This window comes from Tachysurus fulvidraco, chromosome 8, assembly GCF_022655615.1.
Source record: "Tachysurus fulvidraco isolate hzauxx_2018 chromosome 8, HZAU_PFXX_2.0, whole genome shotgun sequence".
In the NCBI taxonomy this organism is placed as follows: Eukaryota; Metazoa; Chordata; class Actinopteri; order Siluriformes; family Bagridae; genus Tachysurus; species Tachysurus fulvidraco.
In genome coordinates, this window is record NC_062525.1 from 5137088 (window position 1) to 5164779 (window position 27692).

Genomic DNA, 27692 nt, shown 5'->3' on the forward strand with positions numbered 1-27692 from the left:
GTAGAAAGTTCACCGTCCTTCAGGGACTAAATACCAACTGTGTGGCCCTCACCAACCTCCTTCTACAGTGGTCCCATATACCTCTAAAAATGATGTGAGAATCTGATAAACTCCTTCAAGTTATCCTTCATAAAGATGGTTCTACAGCTCACTTCATTTTTAAATAGCTGTTTACTTTTTGGAAAAAATGCCTAGACATTAATTTTTTTTTTTTGTCACAGTGAGATTCTATGTTTTATTTATAGATGTTACACACTAATGCTAATTAAGCCCTGATAATAATAATAAAAAAAATTAAATAAATTTAAAAGTAAAAAAATTAAAGAAGAATGAACGTTCTCTTTTCCATGGCTGTATCGCCCGTCACACCCACAGTCAAGTAATTAGTTAGTTGGTTATTAGCATATTATTCAACCCGTCATTTAGTTATTTATCTAGTCAGCTTGATCATTACTGGATTGATTAGACAGTGAGTCAGTCAGCCAAGTCATATACTTGGTTAACTAGTCAGTCAACCAGTTAGTTCAGTAGCAATTTAATCAAGTCTGGTGGTCAGTCAGTTAGTTAGTTAGTTATTTAGTCAGTCACCTACTTATTTCACGATTATTCAGTCAGCCTGTCGGTTACTTAGTTATCTAGTCAGTTGCTTACCGTATTTTCCGCACCATAAGGCGCACCGGATTATAAGGTGCAGTCTCAATTACGGGGTCTATTTCTGTACTTAACCCATACACAAGGCGCACCGTATTATAAGGCGCATGCTAAAACATACGGTCTACAAAAAAGGTAACAGAAGCAAAACAGTGAGTTTAGTTGAACTTTATTCTACTATTGATGTTGAATTCTTTCGCAGCTGCTCTATTCCCATTTACAACCGCGTAACTGATAGCCTGTAGTTTGAATTGTGCCTTGTAAGCATGTCTCACTGGTGCCATTTTTGGGGGATACCTACCGGAGGCGTGGTGGAGGTAACCGTACGTACTGTACGTATTACGTAATGTTCTCTGATTGGTTTATTGCTGCTAGCGTACGTAGTGTATGTATTACGTCCCCGTGTCAGCGGGAAATGGTTCGAGAGTCAAACGAGCGGAGCGCTTACCGAAGTCGCACAACAACATTTTTACAGATTTTTGGAACTCAGTGCACACATAAGGCGCACCGGATTATTAGGCGCACGGCCGATTTTTGAGATAATTCAAGGCTCTTAGGTGTGCCTTATAGTGCGGAAAATACTGTACTTATCTCATAATGATTTAATCAGTCAGTTAGTTAGTCAGATATCTAGGTCAATCCGATCGAGTCAGTCAACCGGGTAATTATCAAAATCGGTTAACCAATCAGCCATGTAATCTCCTGTGCTGTACATGTGTTCTGGAAACCATCTACAAGCAAAACATTGGGAATGTCACATACTATTATGAGCAGGGGTTCACATTTGAAACACCAAGCCACAAAATGTAATTCCATAGCAGCAGCCGAACACAACGGAAAAATTTTGGATGGGACAATTCTACACACGACCCAAAAAAAAACAAAAAACCTTTCTTTACACAAAAGTGGAGCAAAACATCCACAAAAGATGTACACCGAGTTCATTGTTGCTCAAAACACCCAACTGCAGATTTGTGGCAGACTTTGAGTTGGACTGTAGATCTGACGTTAACCACGGAGCTCATTTTTAGCCTGAAACACTGTGGAACTGCTTCAGGATTCCACGTCTGCAGGTTGGGATATAAAGTGAGGCAGAGCGTACAGTAATTCTTTCTCCATACATAGCCAGCTGAGTGTCAGCGCTGGCTTACAGCCCAGAGCAGCGACTAAATCCATGAGGATGTGTGGCTATGTGACTATACCGTCTCAACAAAAAGTGCGACTTCATCTCTCACACTTCCTACTTAAACACAAGAATAGCAAGCGAAGGAACATACATGTGAACTAGATTCTAATCCAAACCTGATTCGATGTGAAAAATGTATACAAAATATCAGCTACAAGACAAAAAAAAAAAAATTCATGTTAATTTGCTTCACGTTCAAAACCAGTGAATCGTATCTGTTCAGAGTTTGTCGTGTTAATGTGACACTCCACTATGGAACAAAAACTTTCCAAACTCTGTCATTTATATCCATTGACTAATAACTTCCACCGAATGTAAATGTGGTCTTATGCTACCTACTTATCCAGAGAAAGGAATTTCACGTTGCCGAACTCGCAGAAAGACGACCCTTACTCTTGTGGCTGGATTGAAATCCTCACTTCCTTCCTCTCTCTATCATTCACTTCACACGGCATAAGTTTCCTATACGCTTGTGTCTAAAGTCCAAAGTTCGAAGGAATGAAAATGGACTTGTGGGGCATTTTCAATCAGTGTAAACAAAGGATTTATTTATCTAGCCACGAGTCTGATCTAAAAATGAGTCGTTTGTTTTTACCCTCTGTTGGAGAACCTTACACAGAATTTTAGTGGTTGGAAATAACGCCTTCAAATTTTGGGTGCTTATGAAACAGCACTCAGGGCATCCGGGTGACCAGGACTGGGTTTGATAATCACCCATATTTACTTTAAAGATACAAACATTTGTGTGGAGAAAAAAAACTCACAAAAAGAAAACATACTACAAATTCTTAAAGTCCTGAGTGTCTACTTTCATATGAGCTTCATATTAACCACCGCTGTGGAGTGAGACATGACAAAGACATTTAGTACTGAACACGGACGCAACAAAAACAAGAGCAAAGTCCATTTTCTCGCCTGTGGGAAAGAGAGTCGAGTTAAAGCTTCCTTAGCATCGGACCAATTAACTGATCAATACCTGCAAGATGACATGATGCTGTGAAGTAGAGGACATGAGCTGAGAATAATTAGAAGGTAGAACAGAAGTACCCGTAGTGAAAAGGAGGACAACACTGTCCATACGTGGTCTTTAACCTTTGTTTTTAGAACGACATTATCTCCAGCAAAACAGGAAAGGAGTATTATTCTTTCCTTAGTCTAACACAATGGATTTAACCAAGCCATCTGGGCCATGATGGAAGCATTCCTAGAGTTTTCCTTCTCCTTTATTTTGTCCTGTGATGTGAATCTATTATACCTTCACATTCACACCACCAACACCACAATATAAGTGTCGTCCTCCATGTCCTCTTGCACAGCACAGTGAAACTTTATACACTATTTACACACCATACTGCACCTGGACACTTTAAGGACAATCTTTAAAAAAACCATACACATTTATGTATATGTACTGTATATACATTATTTCTTCATATTCTCCATAGATTTCATATTTTTATATAGTTTTTTTTATATAGTTTTCTTATAATAAGAAAGTATAAACTATATTTTATTTTTTGCTTTTTTATACTTTTTTATACTCTTTATTCTTATACCGGACAGTTGCATAAAGCATTTCACTGCATATCGTACCCTGTATTTATGTGACAAATAAAATTTGATTGGATTTTTATAACTTTTATTAACTTTAAAAAGCAGAAAGTATTTTGTTCTGAAAACGGGTCATACCTGAATGTCGACAGGTTTAAACATGAAGGTGAAATAAATTGGTAAATCTGCACCATCAAATAAGTATGCCTTAATTAAATATGTATTAAATAAATAATTTGGGTTCTTAGAACAGACATGTGGCCTGTTGTTTGTGTCAGCATTAGTCTGAGGTTGTGGGTTGCTAGAGACACCGAGTAATTTATCTTTTTCTGAGCTTGTTGTGAATTGTTGAACCTTCCCCACCTCCTGTATTTCAACACAGGATGGCGAGATGTTTGTTCTGCCAGGCCACGACGGAGCGTACGCGTAATGGCCGTAGTGATGTATGAAGCTCGCAGGCTATGTAAACACAGCAAACCCTCCGCAATCAATCCTGTGACGTCGTACGGTCGCAGCAGGAAGTGAAGGGAACGGACAGCGCAAATGGCAGGAAAGAAAGAAAATGATGTTAAAAAAAAATCGATCTAGAAAGAAACAGATAAGCCCCTTTGTTGTGTTGTGATGTCAGGAAAAGAAACGTTTAATGACGTCACAGAACACACAAAGGTACAATTTTATTACTCTAAAAAAATTTTGCATACGTATAAACCCTGAACTATTTTTCTTTACGAGGTGTTAAAGATGGAACTGGATGGAGACATGCAGCTTATAGCTTCAGCTTTAACTGGTCAATTTTAAAACATTAGATTCCTGGTTTTGAAGCACTCCACAGTACCTATGGCAGTATGTTAGTGCTGTTGTCCTGTCTAACGGTGTATCTTATGCCCCTTTTCCACCGAGACAGTTTGAGTGCTGGTTTAGAACAAGTTCTTTCTTTTTCGACAGCCAAAGCACCGGCCCTGAAACAAGAAAAGTGGTTCTTAAGTAGCACCAAAACGTTGCTGGTCTAGACTTAAGAACCGCTTGCGTCAGGAGCTGGGGGGCGGGGCTACTGTTAGCGCATTTGATAATGTACCTAAAGTATACTAATGTTTAATACACTTTTACTTTACCGCAATATGATCAATCATCAGCACACATGATAGTAGGTAGCTACATGCTAAGGCTAATGTTTTTCTGTGTTAATGATAAAATAACGTTATGTACTTTCTCTATTACAACCTCCATTTATACAGATTACACGGAGCTGCACGTACACTTTGGATTCGCCGCGTTTGGATGCAAATGTAGGTTCACAAAGCCATGAGCATTAACAGTAAAGCAACATCCGCCATTGTTGTTGTGTTTGCCGCTGCTGCGCTAATGTTGCTGTGTAACGTGACACGTATACAGTAACGTCAGACTCGGCTCTGTGACGGCTCTCTAACCGATGGAAAGGAAAACCGGTTCTTAGAAGGTTCGCCACTTTGAACCGGGTCTTTTTGGTGGAAAAGGGGTATTAGACACAAGTTAGCATCATTTCTAACATGATGCAACCACCACCATGCTTCACTGACCGGATCGTATGTTAGCTTTCGGTCTGACAAAGTTTTCGATCGTATTTAAAGGACAGACTTATACTGTACATACTACATGAGGTGTAGAGTTGCACAATTCCACGGGACTACAAACCGTCGTAGAAAGGACATTATTTACATTGACATTATTTACAGTTCAGTGTCAACCAAATGAGGATGAGGTTCCCTTCTAAGCCTGGTTTCTCTAAAGGTTTCTTCCTCATATCATTGCAGGGAATTTTTCCATGTATATTATTAAAAGCGCCATACAAATAAATAGACAAAATCGAATGAAATTCTGCTGTATTAAAATAGAATATATTTGTAACCATTTTCTATTGATTTCCTTCCACACGTACGTTACCTGTAGAGTCGCATTTCTGCTACACATCCAAAAATTCAACTTTTACACATTTTGCAAAGGAGCTAAAAATGAATGCATGACACTGTATTTTGCATTCATAAGCCACTTGTCACCTTTGATGTTCGCTCTGCATATTTAACACCTTACAGACACAATACACAGTTCGGCACTTCTGGCTGATTTGGATGATTAATAGAAGCTTTGTGAAGCTTTCTTTTTTTTCCTGGCCTACTTACTGTATGTTCACCTGGTTACATAACAGATACAATAGGAGGATGCGTATAGATGCCGTAGAGCCTGTATTCTGAGCATCGTTTTCAAAAACACAAGAGAAAAATAAAGCTGAAAGCCTGATGAGGATCAAAGCTACTAGCGCAGGGCAACAACAAAAGCAACTACATGCACATATTCATTAGAGCAAGACTGCTATTCCCACAGGACTACAATCATACACCAAATAACACATTTCTATAAAAACACCACTGAGAAATGAGACACTGAGAAGGTCTACACAGTTAGCTTGGGTTAAATTAGTCTACGAGGTGATGCTCACTGGTGCTCGTATCTTTAATAAGACAACGTGGAGGTGAAATGAGGCCGATCTGGAACTATATGCACGCCTACACACATTGTGTCTAAACAGTTATCAGGGTTGATACAGAGAGATAGGATTTTGAGAGTAAGTAATATTTGTAATGTACCGTACAGTGTAATAGCAATGCTGATACGCTCGAATAAAGACGGCGCTAAATAAAACAAAATCCACCTGACGTAGTGTGGCAAATGTAAAGAATTTGATAACGCTAAATGCAGATGGGGGCACGGTGGCTTTGTGGTTAGCACGTTTGCCTCACACCTCCAGGGTTGGGGGTTCGATTGCCGCCTCTGCCTTGTGTGTGTGGAGTTTGCATGTTCTCCCCGTGCCTCGGGGGTTTCCTCCGGGTACTCCGGTGTCCTCCCCGGTCCAAAGACATGCATGGTAGGTTGATTGGTATCTCTGGAAAATTGTCCGTAGTGTGTGTGTATGTGAGTGAATGAGAGTGTGTGTGCGTGTGCCCTGCGATGGGTTGGCACTCCGTCCAGGGTGTATCCTGCCTTGATGGCCGATGACGCCCGAGATAGCCACAGGCTCCCCGTGACCCGAGAAGTCAAGAGGTAGACAAGCGGTAGAAAATGAATGAATGATTGAATGAATAAATGCAGATACATTTTTTGAAATAATCTGTTGACATAAATACGATTCCAACGTTAACATACGTTCAAATGGTCCCCAAGATGCAGTTCTTAAAACAGCATTGTTGCCTTCATCAAAGGACTTTCTTTCCCAGAGGCCAAAAAAAAATGCAATCTCTGCCTGTTCTTTGTTGTGCCAAGGTTTAACATTGAACGTCTTTGTCACGTCACGCTACATTTTGTATGAAAGTAGACACTCTGGACTTTAAGTATTTCTGTTTTTACCTTACCTACTAGGGGAAATATATTCATGGAAAAGTTCCAAAAAAAAAAAAAAAAAAAAAAAAAGGGGTTCTTTTTCCCCCATACACAAATGCTTGTGTCTGCAAACCCTACAAGCTTGTTCATAAGTATCTTGAATTTGAAGGTATTATCTTGTCTCGCACTGTTGCACTAGGTTGCGTTATGTGGCTTTGACTTAAGTCCTTAGCTCTATTTTGTTTTATGTAGCTTTATGTTGTTTTTATTGTTGCACTATGGTCTTGGATAAACATTTCATTTCATTGTGTACTGCATCAGCTATATAGTATATGGTTTAAATGACAATGAAAGCTTCTTGACTCTTGACTCATCTACAACCACTAAAATTTAGGGTTCAACAGATGCAAAACAGCTGTAAAAATAATTAATTTGTTCATAGTGACTGAAATTCAGTGGAATTCAATGACAGTGTAAATAGGTTTAATGGCAGGGTCTCTGATTTTTGAGGAATGCTTCAGAAAACGGAGTCTGAAATAATAAACAAAAATCAAAACAAAAATCAAAAAAATGTGTAGCCAATGAGCAGAAAGGGGCGTGTCTTGTCAATATGTGCGGAGAGCGTGTTCAGTGCGCATGTGTGACATTAGCAGAAAGCGGTTTTAACATTGACATGGAGGATAAAAACAAAGAAAGAAAGTGAAGAAAGGCTTACGATAAGCAAGAAGTAGGACGTGTTAATATAGGATCAGCTTTCCAGCGCTGGAGAGAACCGAAGGAGCAGGAAGTCGGCCACATATTCACAGGTTGGAGTTTCCCGAGTCAATAACTCCTGAGCTAAACGCTGTTACTACACAAATAACACCTCTTTTCTATCGTAGTAATGTAGAGAGGCAGCTACAACCGCGTTTTGTGTAGTAACAGCGTTTAGCTCAGGAGTTATTGACTCGGGAAACTCCAATCTGTGAATATATGGCCGACTTTTCTTAAGACACAGAGGCGCTTTTTTCCTTCTCGTGACTAACGTTGGTTTTGCTTTGTTTCACAGAACTAACATATGCCTTTGTCCTTTGCATGATTATGCTTGTGTGTCATTTTTGCTTGTTTGTTTATCTGCAATCGTATTGTTCTTCCGTTCAGCTATGATAAAGACACATTTCTTTCTATTAGTTGCCTGGGTATGTGTGGGCGGAGCTATCAATAGAGGAGTGGGACCCATTTTGGTTAGGGGCGTGTTTTTTTTGGTGATTTCAAATGTCGACATTGGCTTTCAAAAATCGGAGACCCTGCCTTTAAGTGATTGAAGCCGTTTAATTGGCAGCTGGGCTGATAATGTATTACCTACCATGACTTCAGTTACACTACCTAGCTAATTTGTTAATTAGCTAGCTTGCCAATCGGCGATCCTGCCAAAGTATAACCACAGCTTCAGAGCTCTTTTCTGTTCTTTATAATCATATAGGCTGCATTCTTATTTGTTAATAATTTCTCATTTCCTGTTACATTTTTCAACAGGCAGCAATGGCATCTAAAAAATTTTTTTTCAGAGCAATTTGGTAAAACTTGCTGATCTGATTGTCTCGTGCTACAAAAGCAGATCGTTCTTTGGCCATGTTTAATATCAAAATGTACATCTAGAGCTGTCGTAGACATCTGGCTTGCAAGGCTAGCCTAAATATGTCGCAAATGAGAACGTTAAACGGTCAGTCGTTCCTGTTTACGTTCATAAACAATGCTTTTTCATCAGATTCCTGCTCCGGAACTCTACAGTTAGGTCAACACAAAGTGATCAGGAGTTCTCCCAGGGGTAAACGGAAAGAGGAAGTCGATAATGGAGTGTTAAAGAGTTTTTGATGTATTAAAACAAAGCCATGGAATGACTCATAGAGGAGATTTCTTAGTGGTTTGTCCATCTGTTCTGATAAGAATGGGATCGGGATTAAAAACTCTACGCGCTCGCGTGAACAGCCTGCTACTAATTGAGGTAGTCATATCTGCATACAGATAAAAAAAAATGGCTTGGATCCAATGGTAGCTGATCCTTTAAGCCGAGTAAACACGGGTGTGCTAATATGCTAGGTGACATGAACAAGCCACAACAAGCAAAGTAAGCGTAATTATCTTGTTCATTGTAGTCTTATGGACTACAGAATCCTTGTAGTCCTTCCCTGGAAATTCATCTGGCAGACAGAAATATAGGCTCTGTTTTGTAAACGTATTTGAATAATACTCCGAGTTCACTGTGGAAGTCACAGTGAATCTGACACCACAGTGGGTGAGATTTGAGGCTCTGACTCATTAAAGACTAGAACACCAGAAAAAGCTACTTCAATACTGTAAGAATTGAAGATAAAGACTATAAGAAATTACTGTGTGTGGAGAAAATACAGTAAAGATCAACGGGGATGTCTCTTGATTTGAACCAGTGAATGAAAAGATTCTGCCGGGTGATGGTTTTTATAATATATACGTGTGTGTGTGTGTGTGTGTGTGTGTGTGTGTATGTGTGTGTGTGTTTCTTCTCCTCAGAAGAAGAACATGTAAGGGTGTGATGTCTAAAATAACAATAAAATGAAATAACAGCTTAGCACACCTTCTGTCACCGTTATGATACAAGTTTTATCAAAATGTCAGTGTTAAGCAAAGCCATATAATGAGTAGTAAGATCCACAAGAGTCCTCAATAAGATATTACACTATTTGGCCAAAAGTATGTGCACCCCAGGCCATCAGAGCCATGTTTAATTCATCCCTTAATCTGTTGCAACACACCTGGAAGCACACAATTGTATAGAAAGTGAATCTATGGTGTTTTCAAGTTTGCACTGGAAGAGCTTGAGTGTCCTACACAGATCCCTGAACCCAGATCTCTACACCTGACATTAATACAAGATCTCACTAACGCTTTTGTGACAAATTCCAACAGCCACGCTCCATCATCTAGTGGAAAGCTTTCCCAAAAGGGAAGGGAAGGGAAGGGAAGAGATCTCTGTGGATTGGGATTTTTTAACAACATATATGGGTCATATGATGGTCAGGTGTCCACAAACATTTGGCCATATATATATATAGTACTTCCCTGAAAAAACTATTAAAGCCATTGGGAAGGCTAGTACAGTATATGTGCTCCTGGACTTTGGTAGAAAGAAATGAAAATGAAACCTCTTTGCATACCACTGACTATCAACACAGCCTGATTTTATCTACTGATACATTACTTCATGTAACATTAGAACCATTACATGATTCTGTACCTGTTTAAATATAATGATGAATTAGATCTTTATTCCTCAAGTGTGTCATTACTTTATTTAACTGGTGTAATAAAGCTGTGACCGGAGCTCAGGGACACTGCAAAACAAGTTACAGGCTACAATGGTAGGGGGGAAAAAAAACGCGATATATTTCTCAGAGCTGATTGAAATCTAAAATATTAAATCACTACATTAGCTTGGAATAATCTCATAATATCAAAATGCATTTGTCTATATTGAATTTTAACTCCTATTGGTACATTAGTGGTAAATTGTTAAACCCAAAGAGACCTTTCCATGTAGAACAACATCGGGAAGTTAAAAGTCCTAAAAACTAAAGACCCCTCGAGAGTATATGGCATGTCCTACGAATTGTTGGCATTTAATCATTAAGCAATTAATGTTTTGTTGCATCCTTTGCAAAAATATCACCTGATCAGCATCTAAATTGAAGTGTGTGACTGAGCATCAGATAAACTAATTAGCGGAGTTCATCGACCATTCGCTCTGATTTTTGCTGATCTTGTTAGGCTTCCAGGTCATGTGGCCAAAATCTGGCTAATTACGATAAAGTACAGCACTAACTTCATCAGCGTCCAGCAGAGGCTGAAGACGATCATTAAACATCAGGCTTCTGTTCAGTTATCAAGCTTCATGTGTCACATATTTACCAAAATTGAGATTGTGTTAGAAGTGAAATAAATGTGAGATGATCTACGGTGATGAATAAGATGTTCATCTGAAGTGTATGAGATATTCGTTCATTCTTCCAATTTCTACCGCTTATCCAAACTTCTCGGGTCACGGGGAGCCTGTGCCTACCTGAGGCGTCATCGGGCATCAAGGCAGGATACACCCTGGACGGAGTGCCAACCCATCGCAGGGCACACACACACTCTCATTCACTCACACACTACGGACAATTTTCCAGAGATGCCAATCAACCTACCATGCATGTCTTTGGACCGGGGGAGGAAACCAGAGTACCCGGAGGAAACCCCCGAGGCACGGGGAGAACATGCAAACTCCACACACACAAGGCGGAGGCGGGAATCGAACCCCCAACCCTAGAGGTGTGAGGCAAACGTGATAACCACTAAGCCACGGTGCCCCCTGTATGAGATATTATTCATGTGTAACGTGTAAAGAAATAAAGACCGAAACTTGAAATATGTCACAACAGAAATGCTGAATGGTAATTTGTGATAAAAATTAGTAGAAGTATTTCTGAGTGACCTTTTTTTCATTATGCTGCGTGTGTAAACTCAAAAACTTCCACTAATCGAAGACTTCCCTTCGAAAACTCGGCTTCTTAGCCGTCACTCACTTACTGTTTCGGTTGGCCTTGATCTTGGCGAGAAGTTTTTGAGCAGCGAGAACATCTCCGTTCTTCACAGCCAGCAGGAGGTCCTGCTCTTTACCCATGGCTGCTGTCCAAACCTGATGATTTATAGTCTCACTTCAGATAGGCGTAACAACATGTTCTCCACAACAGGCTGCATGTCTTTGCTTTCCAAGCATCACGTTAGCTGTTAATTCCTTTAACAGATGCACTCTATATAGTCTGGGTTTTCTTATTCCGACGGCTCAGACATCACAAGCAAGAGACGCAACTCCACCCGTCCTGTTTATATAAGAAAGTAGTAAATATCATTTTGTATCCTGGAACTTGCTGAAGGTCCTAAAAGAGAAGAAGAAGGGAAAAAAAAAGTTAGGCATCAAAACTGCAATTTCAAACTTAAAGCGTTCTGAGTAAAGTAGCTGTCTGGGAATAGGCTGGAGATCCAGGACTCACAGCCAGGCTACTATTTTCAGCCGTTCATGTCCAAACACACCTCAGAAAGCTAAGTGAGAGCTTCGTGGCCATTCATTAGCAGGTTCAGGACAAAAAAAAAGCAGATCTGGGTGGAGATCCCTAAGGACAGGATCAATAACAGGACTGGATCGGCTTTAGAAAAAAGTTTGAAAGCGTCTGATTGAGGGTTTGAAATCAGAGTCAGGACTTAGGAGTCTCAGGAGATTCATCAAGGTTTGGTTCTATTCAAATTGGATTCGACTGTATGCAGCTCGCTGAGAAAAAAATCATCTCTTTTTTTAATATCACACGATTGATTCGTTAATCTGGAAGAAATTTGACAGACATCTATTCAAAGTTAATAAGATATCAGCACCACATTTTTGATTGTTGTTTTGTTTTCATAAAACTGGAGAAGTGCATTTCAAGCTCAAAAATAAAGATGTTTCAATTAAACCGCACGAACTCGCATGAACGCACGTGACATCACGTAAACAATCTGTAATTGCATGGGGAAAGGACTGTACATGTGAGATCACTGCTGAAAAAAAAGGAAATTACATGAATAGAAATGAATCGTGGGAGAAAATCTTAAAAAAGGAAATCGTGCAAAAGAAAATTGCAGTGAAAAATTAATCATGAAAAAAATTCATAAGAAAATGATCAGTGAAATGAAATTAATAATTTAGGTGAGAAAATCATCCCTTAGAATAAAAACATTATTGTACAGGTGAAAAATGAAATTAAATTTGGGGTTGGGGACATAACATGTAAAAATATTTTAATTATGCAAAAAAAAAAAATCACTTGTACACAAACAAAACACACATTTTGATTTGTTTTGTTTTCAGTTCAAGGGCTAATATTAAAACAATTAGAATATTAGAATTGTAAACAATAACAGACTTCCTGTGTTCATTCTAGTGGATAGAATCGTTTTACACACACACACACACACACACACACACACACACACACACACACAGCATGTGAAACGTTAATGTAGAAATAACGTAATCATGGTAGAAATAAACACGTCACTGTCTTGTGAAACTTTCCTGTGATAATAAATGAACTATGATAGAAAATAACACGTGAAAAATGATACAAAATCACGTGCGAAAATACGTTTATATGTTTAAAAAAACACATAGCGTGAATGTGAAACTTCACAATTGAGAACAATTAAAATCAACCAAAGGAAACATCTGTAAAATACACAACGTCTTAAAAGCACACGTGGTTTTTCACGTGACCTTTAGGTGACTTTTTCTCTAAAGTCAACACCAGAAAGGATTTGTTTTGTTTTCAGTTCAAAAGCGAATATTAAAACAATTAAAATATTAGAATTGTAAACCATAACAAACTTCCTGTGTTCATTCTAGTGGATAGAATCGTTTTACACACACACACACACACACACACACACACACACACACACACACACACACACACACACACACACACACACACACTCTCTCTCTCACACACACACACACACACACACACACACACACACACACACACACACACACACACACACACACACACACACACACACGGTGTTTATCCACAGTAAACTCACCGCGTAAAATGAAGTTGATGTAGTCTAATAACCACAAAACATAGTGTTAATAATAAACGATTAATCCAGTTCTGTGAGCTCAGCCTTGTGTTTCGTCACACAGGAGACGGAAACCGACTCCGGTAGCGCGTGAACGTGTTTGACACTAAACCGAGCGCTCGCGAGTCAGCAGAGAAGCGCGCGCTCGTGTCTCCGTTAAGCTCCACCCAGAAATTCTAAACACAACTTTATTTGCCCCAGAGGTAGTAACGTGCAAACTGGAGAAGGTCAGGAATTTAAAAACTTAGTCCTAAACCACAATCTGCTGTAGTAGTAGTAGTAATAATAATAATAATAATAATAATAATAATAATAATAATAATAATAATAATAATAATAATAGAGAATAAAAAGTTTTTAAAAAGTTTTTCTTTTCGATATTTTGTCACCATGAGATCCAGATTCATATATAAAAAAAATAGTTTATTATTTCATTATTTATATTGACATTATTTCCTGTCCATTATCACCCACATGAGGATGAGGTTCCCGCCTGAACCTGGTTCCACTCAAGGTTTCCTCCTCATGTCCTCTCAGGGAGTTTTTCCTTGTCGCCTCACTCACGCTATCTCATTAGGGATAAAGACAGATATATAATATTTTATTATATAAAATTAAATATATTACGTTTATATTTTTCTGAAATAGTTTTGAAATTGTATTCATTTCATTTCATTTTTTTTATTTTATATATGAATCTATTTATTTTTATCCTTTTTTATTATTTATTTATTTATTTATTTATTTATTTATTTATTTCTCTTTCTCTTCTGTTTCCATACTTTTTTTTTTTTTTTCCTGGTCATCAGAATCAGGTTTATTGGCCAAGTGTGTACAAGGAATTACTTCATTCTCTCTCTCTCTCTCTCTCTCTCTCTCTCTCTCTCTCTCTCTCTCTCTCTCTCTCTCTCTCTCTCTCTCTCTCTCTCTCTTCTGTTTCCACACTTCTGTAAAGCTGCTTTGAGACAATTTATCCTGGTCATCAGAATCAGATTTAGAATCAGGTTTATTGGTCTAAATGTGTTGACACACACAAGGAATTTGGTTCCAGCTGTTTGTGACTCTCAGTACAGCCATAAGTAACACAATAATATACAAACTATACAAGACGATGCAGACGATGAGATACAATGTAGACAGAATGAGTATTAATATGAATACAGAATATATGACTGATCAGTTAGTACATAAAATGTGGGAGTGCAAATAACAATATTGTGCAATATGCTTTTTGTACAATATATATCAGCAGTATTGTGTGTAATTGTGTGTAATATATACACACTACTTCATTCGTGTGCGTCCACTTTATTAAGACCACCTGTACACCTGCCTATTCATTAAGTTTAAGTTTAAGTTTAAGCATTAAGTTAACATGACCTAATTTGCACATTTTTCAACCCAATATTTGCACAATATTTCTTGTATCTGCACTAAACACTCAACTAACATGGGTTGACATTTTAATCAGTACAGTCTTGAGTGCAATGTTTGTTGCTTGTAATTTATTTGCTGAGAAATAGTTTGGGTGGTGATGGGTGGGGTGGTGGGGGTGGGGGTGGGGGAGGGGGTTGACTGTGTTGTGATAATCTTGTTTTTCTGTATGTTGCTTTGTTGTTTTTCTGCTACTGGATGCTTGAATTTCCTCCGGGATCAATAAAGTATCTATCTATCTATCTATCTATCTATCTATCTATCTATGTATCTATCTATCTATCTATCTACATCTTTATGTACATTACCGATCGTTAATATATTTTATTCATTCTATATTCATATTGTATACTTATTCTATCTATATTGTATCTCATCACCTGTGCTGTTTTATAGTATTGTATAGTATAGTGTTATTTATGTCTGTACTTTTGAAAGTCACAAACTGCTGGAACCAAATTCCTTGTGTGTGTCAACACACTTGACCAATGAATCTGATTCGGATTTTGATTCTGATCTATCTATCTATCTATCTATCTATCTATCTATCTATCTATCTATCTATCTATCTATCTATCTATCTATCTATCTATCTATCTATCTATCTATCTATCTATCTATCTATCTTTTAGAAGTTGAATGGTTTATGCATACGGTTATGATGATGACAGGCGAAAAGGTGAAGAGTTTCAGATAATGTTCACAATCAGAGTAGCTGAAACTTTGTCACTTGACCTTGGCGTTCTGGTTGGTCTCAGATTTTTAACGGTCCTTTTACAATCTTCTACAGAATAGTAAAATAGTAAATAGTGACTATTACAGAATAGTGTTTAGAAATTACAATAACAACAAAAAACATTCAGTGAGCGGAACAAGGAACGGCTTGTTGATGAGAAAGGTCAGAGGAGAACTGATTGCTTCAAGCTAACCGGAACAAATAATTTTTTGCATGTGTGGTGAGAAGAAAAGCAACTCCAATCATGCTGAGGTCATGATGTATCTACACAACCATCCATCCTGCTATTTATTGTAGTGCTTATCCTACCGGGTCGAGTGGAACCGGGAGTCTGTTATAGTGAAATATCCTCGAGGAGGAAACCCAGAAGAAATCCTCGAAGCACAAGGAGAACATGGAAACTCCACCAACATGGGACACAGGGTGGGAAAATGACCCCAACCATGGAGGTGTGACACAAACATGATGACCACAAACCCACTTTGCCCCCCCCCAAAGGGACTGTTCATTAATTATTATTGCCTAGACAAATGTTTACCTTAGGTCGATCTCATTCGTATGCTCCTACACATCATATATTATTTCCCACAGAAAAAAAGAAGAAAACATTTCAGGTGCCATAGTCAGTCATCTGTACAGTCTGGTCTTTATCAGCAATCAGGTTTATGCTGAACTCAGACTCATTAGTTCCTCAGGAGCTCTCTGTTTCACTATTATAAACTGTTGTAGGATGGAAATTTTTTTACATTTACATTATTTCCTGTTCATTAAGACCCAAATGAGGACGAGGTTCCCTTCTGAGCCTGGTTCCTCTCAATGTTTCTTCCTCATATCCTCTCAGGGAGTTTTTCCTTGCCGTCATCACCTCTGGCTTGTTCATTAGGGATAAGGATAGGTATATAATATTTTACATTTTAAGTAAATATTTTTATAATTTTTTTTAAATTGTATTCATTTCATTTCATTTTTTATTGTATATATTTATCTATTCATTTTTATCTTTTATTATTATTATTATTATTATTATTATTATTATTATTATTATTATTATTATATATTTATTTTTTCTCTTTCTCTCTCCTGTTTCCATACTTTTGTAAAGCTGCTTTGAGACAATGGGGAATTGTTAAAAGCGCTATACAAATAAATTGAAAATGTAATATAAATAGTCTGAAAGCGCCACCTGCTGGCAGAAAAAAAACACAATTACTTATTTAGAGACTAGCAAGTGCAAGATTCTGAAAGGTTCAGCATCTTTTCATAGCAGAAAATGGGTTTAATAGTTATATTAACAATCTCATTTTTACTTCTGGATTTCTACATAAAAAAATCCACACAACAGATCAGACAATAACTGAAAATGCCCCAAATGTTTTTTTTTGTGTTAAGGTTAGTCACTGTGGGTAACATCATTTAATATGAATAAAATCTTGTTCAAAACATATTTTCATTAGATTCAAAATCCTGTACAAGATTAAAAAAAACACATGTAATTGACACATGTAATTGATGTCGCTGCGCAGGTACCTAGGGTCGTGAGCAGAAACACCGGAGCAGTGGTTCTTCATGCCGGCTCAAACAACACCAGCCTGAGGCAGTCGGAGATCCTGAAGAGGGACTTCAACACCCTGGTGGAGACAGTTCGCTCCACAACGCCCACGGCGAGGATCATTGGGTCCGGACCGCTTCCAACATACCAGCGAGGAATTGAAAGGTTCAGTAGACTTTTCGCTTTAAATGAATGGCTTCAGTCGTGGTGTCAGGCTAAGAATCTACTCTTTATTGATAACTGGAATGTTTTCTCGGAGCATCCTAGGCTGTTCCGTGCTGACGGCCTTCACCCCAGCAGAGTTGGAGCGGAGATCCACTCAGACTACATCTCCAGGGCGCTGCACACCTTTTGACTGATAAACTACGCTTTAAATTTAAATTTCAATAGTCATCCTTCACCTCAACACATTGACACAAATGCATACATAGCTCACCCTATAGAAACTGTGTCTGTTCCCCGAGCAGTGAGATTAAAAAGTAAATACGTGAGAAGTTCTCGAAATAATCTTACTGTAATTAGACCAGAAAAATGCCAAAGAAACAAACAAAAACAGTTCCTAAAGTTTGGGCTTCTGAACATTAGATCTCTTGCACCCAAAGCACTTATTGTAAATGAAATCATCTCAGAAAATAGCCTTACTGCACTCTGCCTTACCGAAACATGGATTAAACCAAATGACTACATCGGTCTAAATGAGTCTACACCATCAGGATATATCTATAAGCATGAGCCTCGTCAGACTGGTCGTGGAGGTGGTGTCGCCACTATCTTTAGTGATCTCCTTACTGTTACCCAGAGAACACAGTATAGATTTAGTTCTTTTGAAGTGCTTGTTCTTAATGTTACACTATCGCACATGCACACGAAGACATCCCTGATGTCTCTTGCTCTAGTGACCGTGTACAGACCCCCAGGGCCCTACACCGATTTTCTTAGAGAATTCACAGAGTTTCTTTCAGACCTATTGGTTAACTTTGATAAAGCATTAATTGTACTGTAGGAGACTTTAACATTCATGTTGATGACACAAACGATGCTTTAGGACTCACATTTTTGGACTTACTAAACTCACTTGGGCTGAAACAAAACATCACTAAAGCAACTCTTCATCGTAATCATACACTAGATTTAATAATATCACACAGAATAGATGTCACTGATATAGATATCATACCTCAAAGTGATGACATCACAGACCATTATCTCATAATGTACACACTACCTGTAGAACAAACTACAGTAACTGTGTCTCACCACGTTATCGACTCGGTAGAACTATTATTCCGACCACTAAAGACAGATTCACAAATAACCTGCCGGACCTGTCTCAACTTCTTACTATACCCTTAAACACAAACGACCTAGATGTAATGACTAACAGCATAGGCGCTATATTCACTAGCACAGTAGACACTGTTGCCCCAATCCGATTACAGAAGGTTAGAGATAAAACGCTTGCACCGTGGTATAATAGTCATATGAAACTATTATATTATATGAGAGCAACTAGTGACCCAGGCTCACTTAAGGCTCTAGACACAGAACAACAGTGCTTTGCAAGTACAGGACAGGAAGAGTTAAATAAAGAGTCAAAAGTCAAGTCAAGAAGCTTTTATTGTCATTTCAACCATATATAGCTGTTGCAGTACACAGTGAAATGAGACAAGGTTTCTCCAGGATCAAGGTGCTACATAACACAAAGACAGGGCTAAGGACATGTAGGTATTCTTAGCCACATAAAGTGCAACTGTGCAACCTGGTGCAAACAGTGCAGGACAAGACAAAAAAGACAGTGCAGGACAAAAGGCAGTGCAGGACAAAAAGCAGTGCAGACATAAAGTTAGAAGACAATACAAAAAGTACAAAAAATGCAATACGCAAAAGACAATAAACAAACCGACCGACCAGTGTAAATACTGAATGTTCAAACAAAATTTGTGCAGTAAAAGAATGAACAAGGCACCGAACCCCCCAATTGCTCCCCGGGCGCCACAGCATAAATGGCTGCCCACTGCTCCGGGTGTGTGTTCACGGTGTGTGTGTTCACTGCTGTGTGTGCACTTTGGATGGGTCAAAAATGCAGAGAACAAATTCTATGGGTCACCGTACTTAGCCGTATGTCACTTCACTTCACTTAACATGTTAACTAGACCCCATCCCAACTAAATTACTGAAAGAAGTGTTACATAAAGCTGGTGAGCCTCTTCTTAATATGATTAACTCCGCGCTATTTTTGGGTTACATCTCTAAATCTTTCAAGTTGCCAGTTATTAGGCCACTCATCAAAAAACCTAATTTAGATCCCAATGAACTATCAAATTACAGACTTATTTCACATCTGCCGTTTATGTCTAAAATACTTGAAAAGGTTGTGTCTGTTCAACTGAGCTCCTTCTTACAGGAGAACAATATCCTCGAAGAGTTTCAATCAGGTTTCAGGCCCCACTTGTGAAAGTCACAAACGACTTGTTCTTAGCTTTGGACAAAGACTATATGTCCCTATTAGTTCTACTTGACCTTAGTGCTGCATTCGACACCATAGATCCCAACATTCTCCTAGATCGCTTACAACATTACACAGGTATTCATGGACAGGCTTTAAGTTGGTTTAGATCCTACCTGTCTGATCGATACCATTTTGTTGAATTAAATGGTGAATCCTCCAGTTTATTGCCAGTTAATTATGGGGTCCCTCAAGGATCAGTTCTAGGACCTCTGCTTTTTTTGATATACATGCTTCCATTAGGGAACATCATTAGAAGACATGGGATTAGTTTCCACTGCTATGCTGACGACACACAGTTATATATCTCATCAAAACCAGATGAAATAGCCTCAGTATCCAAATTATCTTAGAGAGATAAAAGACTGGATGAGATGTAATTTTCTGTTGTTAAACTCTGATAAGACAGAAATACTACTTATCGGTCCAAAAACCAGTACACAGAAACTCTCACAATTTAACTTCCATTTAGAGGGATGTACTGTTACTACTGTAGTAGCTCCACAGTGAAAGACCTGGGTGTTATATTAGACAGCAAATTGTCTTTTGAAAATCATATCACCCATACTACAAAAACAGCCTTCTTCCACCTTAGAAATATTACCAAGCTGAGAACCATCCTGTCTGTATCTGATGCTGAGAAGCTAGTTCATGCATTCATGACCTCTAGACTGGACTATTGTAATGCATTACTAGGTAGTTGTCCTGCATCTCTAATAAATAGGCCTCAATTAGTCCAATATGCAGCTGCCAGAGTTCTTACTAGGACAAGAAAATATGACCATAAAACCCTGATTTTATCATCTCTACACTGGCTACCTGTTAAGTTTAGAATTGATTACAAACTGCTGCTACTTACATACAAGGTGCTAGCTCCCATGTATCAATCCTTCACGCTCTCTGAGATCACAAAACTCAGGACTTCTGGTAGTTCCCAGAATATCTAAGTCTACTAAAGGTGGAAAAGCATTTTCATGTTTAGCTCCCAAACTTTGGAATAGTCTTCCTGATAGTGTTCAGGGCTCAGACACACTTTCCCAGTTCAAAAGCAGATTAAAAACTCATCTCTTTAGTCAGGCATACACACACACATAATACATCCCATAAAATTATGCACCATTACATTAGACTTGCACATTTTTATGAACAGCAGATGTTAGTCCCTCTACACTGCTTTTCTCTTTCTACCCATCCCGAGGCATCCAGAAATTGTACCATAAATATTTGTAATCACACCCTCTGATGTCACCCATATGAGGATGAGGTTCCCCTTTGAGTCTGGTTCATCTCAAAATTTCTTCCTTACCAATTTAAGGGAGTTTTTCCTTGCCACTGCTGCCTGAGTCACCTCAGACTTGCTCACGGGATAAATACATATACATACATACATACATACATACATACATACATACATACATACATACATACATACATACACACTGAACTATATATATCTTGAATTTTTACTATATTAATTCTCTATATTTCTCCTTATGTTTACCTTCTGTTCTATGTTTATGTTCTGTAAAGCTGCTTTGAGACAAAGTCCATTGTAAAAAGCGCTATACAAATAAACCCGAATTGAATCGAATTGAACAAAGAGGTAAAGTAGCAGGAAAAACTGCTCCACATTGTGGAACAAATCTTTCATGACCAAATAATTCAGTAAAAACCAAATCCATATTACAACAAGAAAAAAAATGAGAACAAATTATAAAAACACACCTGAATGCATGTAAATATATGTGATGCAAACAAGTCCAATAATGTCAGACATTGGTGTCATTGGTCCTGTCTTTGATAAAGGTTGATGATTCCAGCATCGTGCAGCTTCTTCCAGGTTTTCATCTCCAGTTCATAGTCATGATTGATGTAAAAAATAACACTGGTTTTTGTGGTTCGTTCAAAATAATAGTTGGAGTATTTGCTGTAATCTGCAGTTATGTATCCGTAAACGTCCACCTGAATTACGATAAAAAGAGACGTGAGCTCTGCAATCAGCAATAACATATCGTTTATAAAGTAAATATAAAAGAACTGTATTTATAATCCTAACATTAACATCTATTACTATTAATATTAGTAGTAGATGTAGTATTGTTGTTGTTGATGATGATGATGATGATGATGATGATGATGATGATGGTGATGATGAAGACGATGATAATAATAATATATTAAGATTAAGATGAAAAGAACAGCAATACTTACTCTTATTAACCTTCATATTATAATGAGGTTAATAATAATTTACTATTCTTGCTGTTGTTTTTAATAACAACAACAACAACAACAACAACAACAATAATAATAATAATAATAATAATAATAATAATAATAATAATAATAATAATAATAATAACCAATATAGCTGCAAGCAGCGATGGCGGGCCCTCGCACGTTTTTTTATCACTATACGGTGCCTCCCAGAAAACTTTGCACGGTGGGCAAGTGCATGAAGTGGGTAAATATCAGTGGACTATTTTATGTTGTTACTGACCCATTTGGGGACTGTAGGTAAATGAAACCCCACATTTTAGACAAACGGGGGCGCTAGTGAGCCACTTAAGAGACACACCTTTGTCTGACCTTTTTGTCCACACTTACCAGCCGACAAATGTGATGTATGTGTCAAATTTCAAGTTAATCTAAGCACGCCAAAAGCCTTAAATATGCCTGAAATAAAAGTAAACTTTGACACGATGCCATGGCAACAGTGCTTGAGATATCAAAAATCTGTTCGCAATTTCACATTAGATTCAATCGCATGAATTTCCCTAGGAGGAGTATTTAAAAGTTCATTGCATGCAACTGTGAAAAAATCCTTTGCCAGCCTTTGCCCAAGCCTAGCGACGCCCGACCACAGTCGATGAGATCTATATGCCTACCAACTCTCCTACATGTGCGTACATAATTGCCCGAAGTGTGCACAAATGTCTGTTTTTGCATTACAGGGGGCGCTACAGAACCCACCTGCCACGCCCGTATTCCAGCCTTTGCCCAAGCCTAGTGTCGCACAGACATAATAAACCAGAGCAAAAACAATAGGGCTTCACACCATCGGTGCTCTGGCCCTAATAATAAACCCAAGCAAAAACAATAGGGCTTCACACCATCGGTGCTCTGGCCCTAATAATAAACCCAAGCAAAAACAATAGGGCTTCGCACCATTCGGTGCTCGGGCCCTAGTAATAATATAAATATATAAATGAATGAATAAACAAATTAATTCTTCTTAATGATAATAATAATGATAGATAGATAGATAGATAGATAGATAGATAGATAGATAGATAGATAGATAGATAGATAGATAGATAGATAGATAGATAGATAGATTTTTATTATTAATAGATTTTTATTAGAATTGTTATTATTATTATTATTATTGTTGTTGTTGTTGTTGTTGTTGTTGTTGTTACTGAAGCAACAACAAAAGACAACTGTTTACTTACAGGTAAAATGTATCATGAATTATTTATTACTGAATTAAAATCTTTGCTCTCAGTAAATTTTTGTCTTTTGTTAACACTTCGGCGTAATTTATACACACAACAAACAGAAAAGCACAGCTTCGGTCTGATGTGAGATAACAATAATCTATTAGATCTTCTCACAATATCGCAGGTATGAAGAGCCAAGAACAATGTGAAAGCTCCATTGGTTGGTCTGTACATATGCCAGTACGACTGCTCTAGACTTTTAGATGGCAGGAATCTGAAATCATGAACACACACACACACACACACACACACACACACACACACACACACACACACACACACACACACACACACACACACACACACACACACACACACAATATCAGTAAGTGTAGCTATGTTTGGTCAAATAGAACACTAGAGAAAGTGTGACAAGATATACTGGTACATCTCAAGTTACTAAAGTGAAACAAATATGCTTATGTGATTATGAATAAAATACACACATATTCAGGATTAATTTGTTATTTTGTCCTGAGAATTATTATTATATACACAATACAATACAAATGTATTGTGGCAACTCTTAAAGGTGGGGTGTACGACGTTTGAGAAATGCTTCAGATACCCGAGTCAGACCGACAAACAAATCAAACGTGTAGCCAATGAGCAGAAAGGGGCGTGTCTTGTCAATATGCAGCGGAGAGAGTGTTCAGTGCGCACGTGTGACATTAGCAGAACGCGATTGAAACACTGATATGGCGGATAAAAACGAAAAGCGAAGAAAGGCTTACGATAAGGCAAGAAGCAGTAGGACCCGTGTTAATATAGGATCAGCTTTCCAGCACTGGAGAGAAATGAAGAAGCAGAAAGGCCTGCGATGGGACACCGAGGTCACTTTTTTCCTTCTCGATAGGTGAGTAACGTTGGTTTTGCTTTCTAACACAGAACTAACATATGCCTTTGTCCTTTACATGATTATGCTTGTGTGTCATTTTTGCTTGTTTGTTTATCTGCAATCGTATTGTTCTTCCCTTCAGCTATGATAAAGACACATTTGTTTCCATTAGTTGCCTGGGTTACGTATGTATGTGTGGGTGGAGCTATCAATACAGGGGTGGGACCCATTTGGGTTAGGGGCGTGTTTGTTTTGGTGATTTCAAAAGTCAACATTGGGTTTCAAATATCGGACACCCCACCTTTAAGAGAGAAACAAAATCATTAAAACATAACACTTATGTGTACACTGTGAAATATATACAAGATTGCACACAAATGTATTGCCTTGATCACGTTATATCTTTTTCCCAGAGGCCAATCAAACTCGAGTCTTTTTTTTGTGAATAATTGTCAAGCAAGTCTCAAGTCTCAAATTTGCAACTTAAGTCTGACACAAGTCAAGTCATATGACTCGAGTCCCCCATCTCTGTTGTTCATAAGTATCTAAACTTTGAAGCCGTTATCTTCAATATTAAAAACATCCCATAAGAAGATGTCCATTCCACTGATGGAAGAGAAAACCAGCGTACAGAGACAAAGTGCACGCTGTAGTGTATATGAAGTGTATTGTGATGCCTTTTATAAAGTCTTACCCAATCAAAGAGACATTATTTTCATTACAGGAGGAAAAAAAAGAATTTCTTCAAACCTGTTCCGAACGTATCTTAAAAAGTCAGGATGAAGAACATATAAGGAATCCTTTTGGAACCGGTCGCTGTAGTAGGTATATGGTCTGAGTAATAAAAGGTTCATCAGAAATATTTAACAGTTCTTTATAATAATTATTATACATATACATAGAAATTCACACTTCTGTTTACTCGGCAAATCAGACAATTAAATCCGCATCAATCATTACGAGCTTGGTAAATATTTGATTTTAGGTTTTATGAAACACAAATAGTCCTGTGTCTAAGACCGACATCTTACCTGTAACTTTCGTAATATCCGTATGTCAACGTCTTGTTCAGCAGAAGGCCTTCGAGCCACTCGAAATCTCTAAGACCCTCTGGGATCATCACATATTTAATTCCCTTTGGGTTTGAATTTAAAGTTTGCACCCCAAAATAAAAAAACAAAGACATAAAAAAGAGAGAGAGAGAGTTGGATTTATAATAAATGTAATAATAAATAAAATAATACAGCAAATAAATAAAATAATACAAATGAGTTTACAACTAATGTGTATTCCAAAAGTATGTTTAAAGGTTTGCATTTTAACAAAAAAGTAAATAAACTAAAAAAAAAAAATTCTGCATAAGGCATAAACATTCAAAATCATTCAAAAATGTGTTTAAATTTAGAATTAAAATAATAAACAAAAAAACACATTTCAAATAAATGTACATTTTCCACCCAGAGATCACAGTACGCAGAAATTTTTTACGCTATTTAGACGTGACAATAACACGGCACCGACCTCATCCTGTGGAATGCGTTCGAAGCCGTAACTTGCTAGGCTTAAAAGAGACTGGCTTAAGGAGAACGAGGTGTGAACGTACACAGAGGTTTTATTCCCCACGTCTTCCTCGAAGCCTTTCGTTACTGCTCCGTTCACTCTGTTGGAAACAGAAGTTAAAGGTCAGTGGATATGTGTCCTTAATATCAGAGTGCTATAGAAAGCTGTTCTCAGGTTTCAAACAATGTCTAGAAAGGCAAGTAAGTCAAGAGCCACAGATATTTTCTTCTTTACCGGAAGACGTAATTGTGAGCGTCTATCTCTTTGCCCATTCTGGAGCCGTTGAGAATGCCACCGGTGCCAACGACAGCGCAGCGGATGCATCCATCTGGCGAGTCACTGGGCACTGGTAAAAGCTGATTGTATATGGGCTTGGGGATCAAATCGACTGCCTTTCTGATGTCTTTAGATAAACCCAAATGAACAAGAAGGAGAAGAATGAGTAGCATGTTTTTGTGTTGTTTTTGCTCTGAGAAAACAAACCAAGGACTTTTTGATGTACACTAATTATATAACATCAGCAGCTAGATGATATTATCAGATTACAGATGATAATAATGTGTACATAGTAAACCACTTTGTTTGAACATTTACTGGAGCCTTTGAATAATCCAAGATGTATTCGAACCATTAATCCATCCATCTGACTCTAGTCCACAAGGCAGGGCACGCCCTTGACAGGACGCCAGTCTACTACAGGCACAATTGCACACACCCTCATACACCTGTTTACATGCTACAGATAATGTTGGGATTTCAATCAATCTACAATGCATGTCATGCATATCTTTGGACTTGTGGAGGAAATCGGAGTACCTGGAAAAACACCCGAGACGCAGGGAGAACGTCCAGAAACTCCACACAAACATGACGGAAACGAGAATCAACAACTGTGGAAACATGTTAACCACCAAGCCAGCCAACCTGCTCACCCATATAGTTATATTCCATAAACCCAAAGGGGTTGTTGAAGTGTGCTAGACGGTTCCACTCGTTCATATCGAGGTGGCCGTTGTGAAACCAAAGCTGGATGTTCCACATTGCAGCCTTCTGAAACTCTTCATCTTTGGAGTTCTGGTGAGACACAGGGCAGACCTAGACAGTAACACAAGGCAGCATTAATACCATCCACAAAAAACATATTTCAGAATCAATCTAGTTAAAGAAGATGAAGGAAATTCAGACCGGTCGTCGTGCTTCGCTGCTCTGCATATAAACATCCTCAAAGTCCCACCTGGGCATCTTTGTGAATTTGTCTTTGTAGATGATGGGAAAAGGTGTTACGTTGATCGGATGTTTAAGCTCCGAAGCTTCTTTCATGGTTTTCCTGGGAGACAAATTGAACAAAGGCGTATTATCCACATTCCTGGTTAGAAGATTTCTTTTGTTTTCTTCTCCACCATGCCAAAATAAATCTGAATTCCTTTTAGGATTATCAACTGCCTGAAAACTCGAAAGACAACAGGATAAAAATAAAAAAGATTCATCCTGATAGTAACTCTGACATGACAGTACAGACAGAAGACCACTGGTTTAACTGGAAGCTATTTCTAATCCAAACATAACACTTCTAGTTCAAACAAGTAGCAGAAATCACATATCTATACAAAAACACATACAAAAACATACCAAATCCATTTTACTGGAATGTTGATCCAAATTAAAATATAAATCAGGCTACAGAAAACCAGGAATGTTGAAACAGCAACCGCTTGGCTTGGCATAGTTCAGGATTGCGTGTTGAAATATAAGGCGTGTGATGTGAGTGTCTTAAACAACCTTAACTAAAAGGGGACTACACCAAAACAAACTTGTAATGAGGCACACGTGATTGTGACGTATTGCTCAGCCTTCCTTGTAAACAGATTTAATATCTATCTATCTATCTATCTATCTATCTATCTATCTATCTATCTATCTATCTATCTATCTATCTATCTATCTGTCTGTCTGTCTGTCTGTCTGTCTGTCTGTCTGTCTGTCTGTCTGTCTGTCTGTCTGTCTATCTATCATTAGCAACATTATGCTTATGTACACTAAACGTATGTACTAATGAACACTGAATAAACTCATGACTCAGAAAACTCAGGTAACAATTTATTTACTTAATCCTTTTCCTCGAGGCCACAAAAATGGAGCTTTGTTGTGTCTCACT

The 27692-nt window shown here is 38.1% G+C and overlaps 2 protein-coding genes across 5 annotated transcripts in view; both read right to left on the reverse strand.

Moving 5' to 3' along the window:
• LOC113640962 (caskin-2) overlaps nt 1-13562 on the reverse strand; it is a 60637-nt gene extending 47075 nt beyond the window's left edge. For 2 of the 4 annotated variants that reach the window (XM_027143516.2, XM_047817314.1), the window contains exons 1-2: nt 13373-13562; nt 11324-11673 (exon numbers count right to left, since the gene is read on the reverse strand). In XM_027143516.2, the coding sequence (XP_026999317.2) occupies nt 11324-11417 (94 nt within the window). In that variant the 5' untranslated portion in view covers nt 11418-11673; nt 13373-13562. Of the gene's footprint in view, nt 1-2176; nt 2269-11323; nt 11674-13372 lie in introns of those variants that run through there. The other 2 variants (XM_027143515.2, XM_027143517.2) reach the window with 2 other exon arrangements.
• A 7787-nt stretch (nt 13563-21349) lies between these two features.
• On the reverse strand, nt 21350-27294 carry LOC113640966 (alpha-N-acetylgalactosaminide alpha-2,6-sialyltransferase 1-like). Its single transcript, XM_047816944.1, has 9 exons — nt 27167-27294; nt 26723-26864; nt 26470-26632; nt 25772-25940; nt 25499-25637; nt 25009-25112; nt 24728-24811; nt 23254-23353; nt 21350-21598 (listed from the first exon to the last, which is right to left on the reverse strand). Exons 1-9 carry the CDS (start codon nt 27259-27261, stop codon nt 21419-21421), a joined length of 1176 nt encoding a protein of 391 aa, XP_047672900.1. The 5' UTR covers nt 27262-27294; the 3' UTR covers nt 21350-21418.
• Nucleotides 27295-27692: the final 398 nt, after the last annotated feature.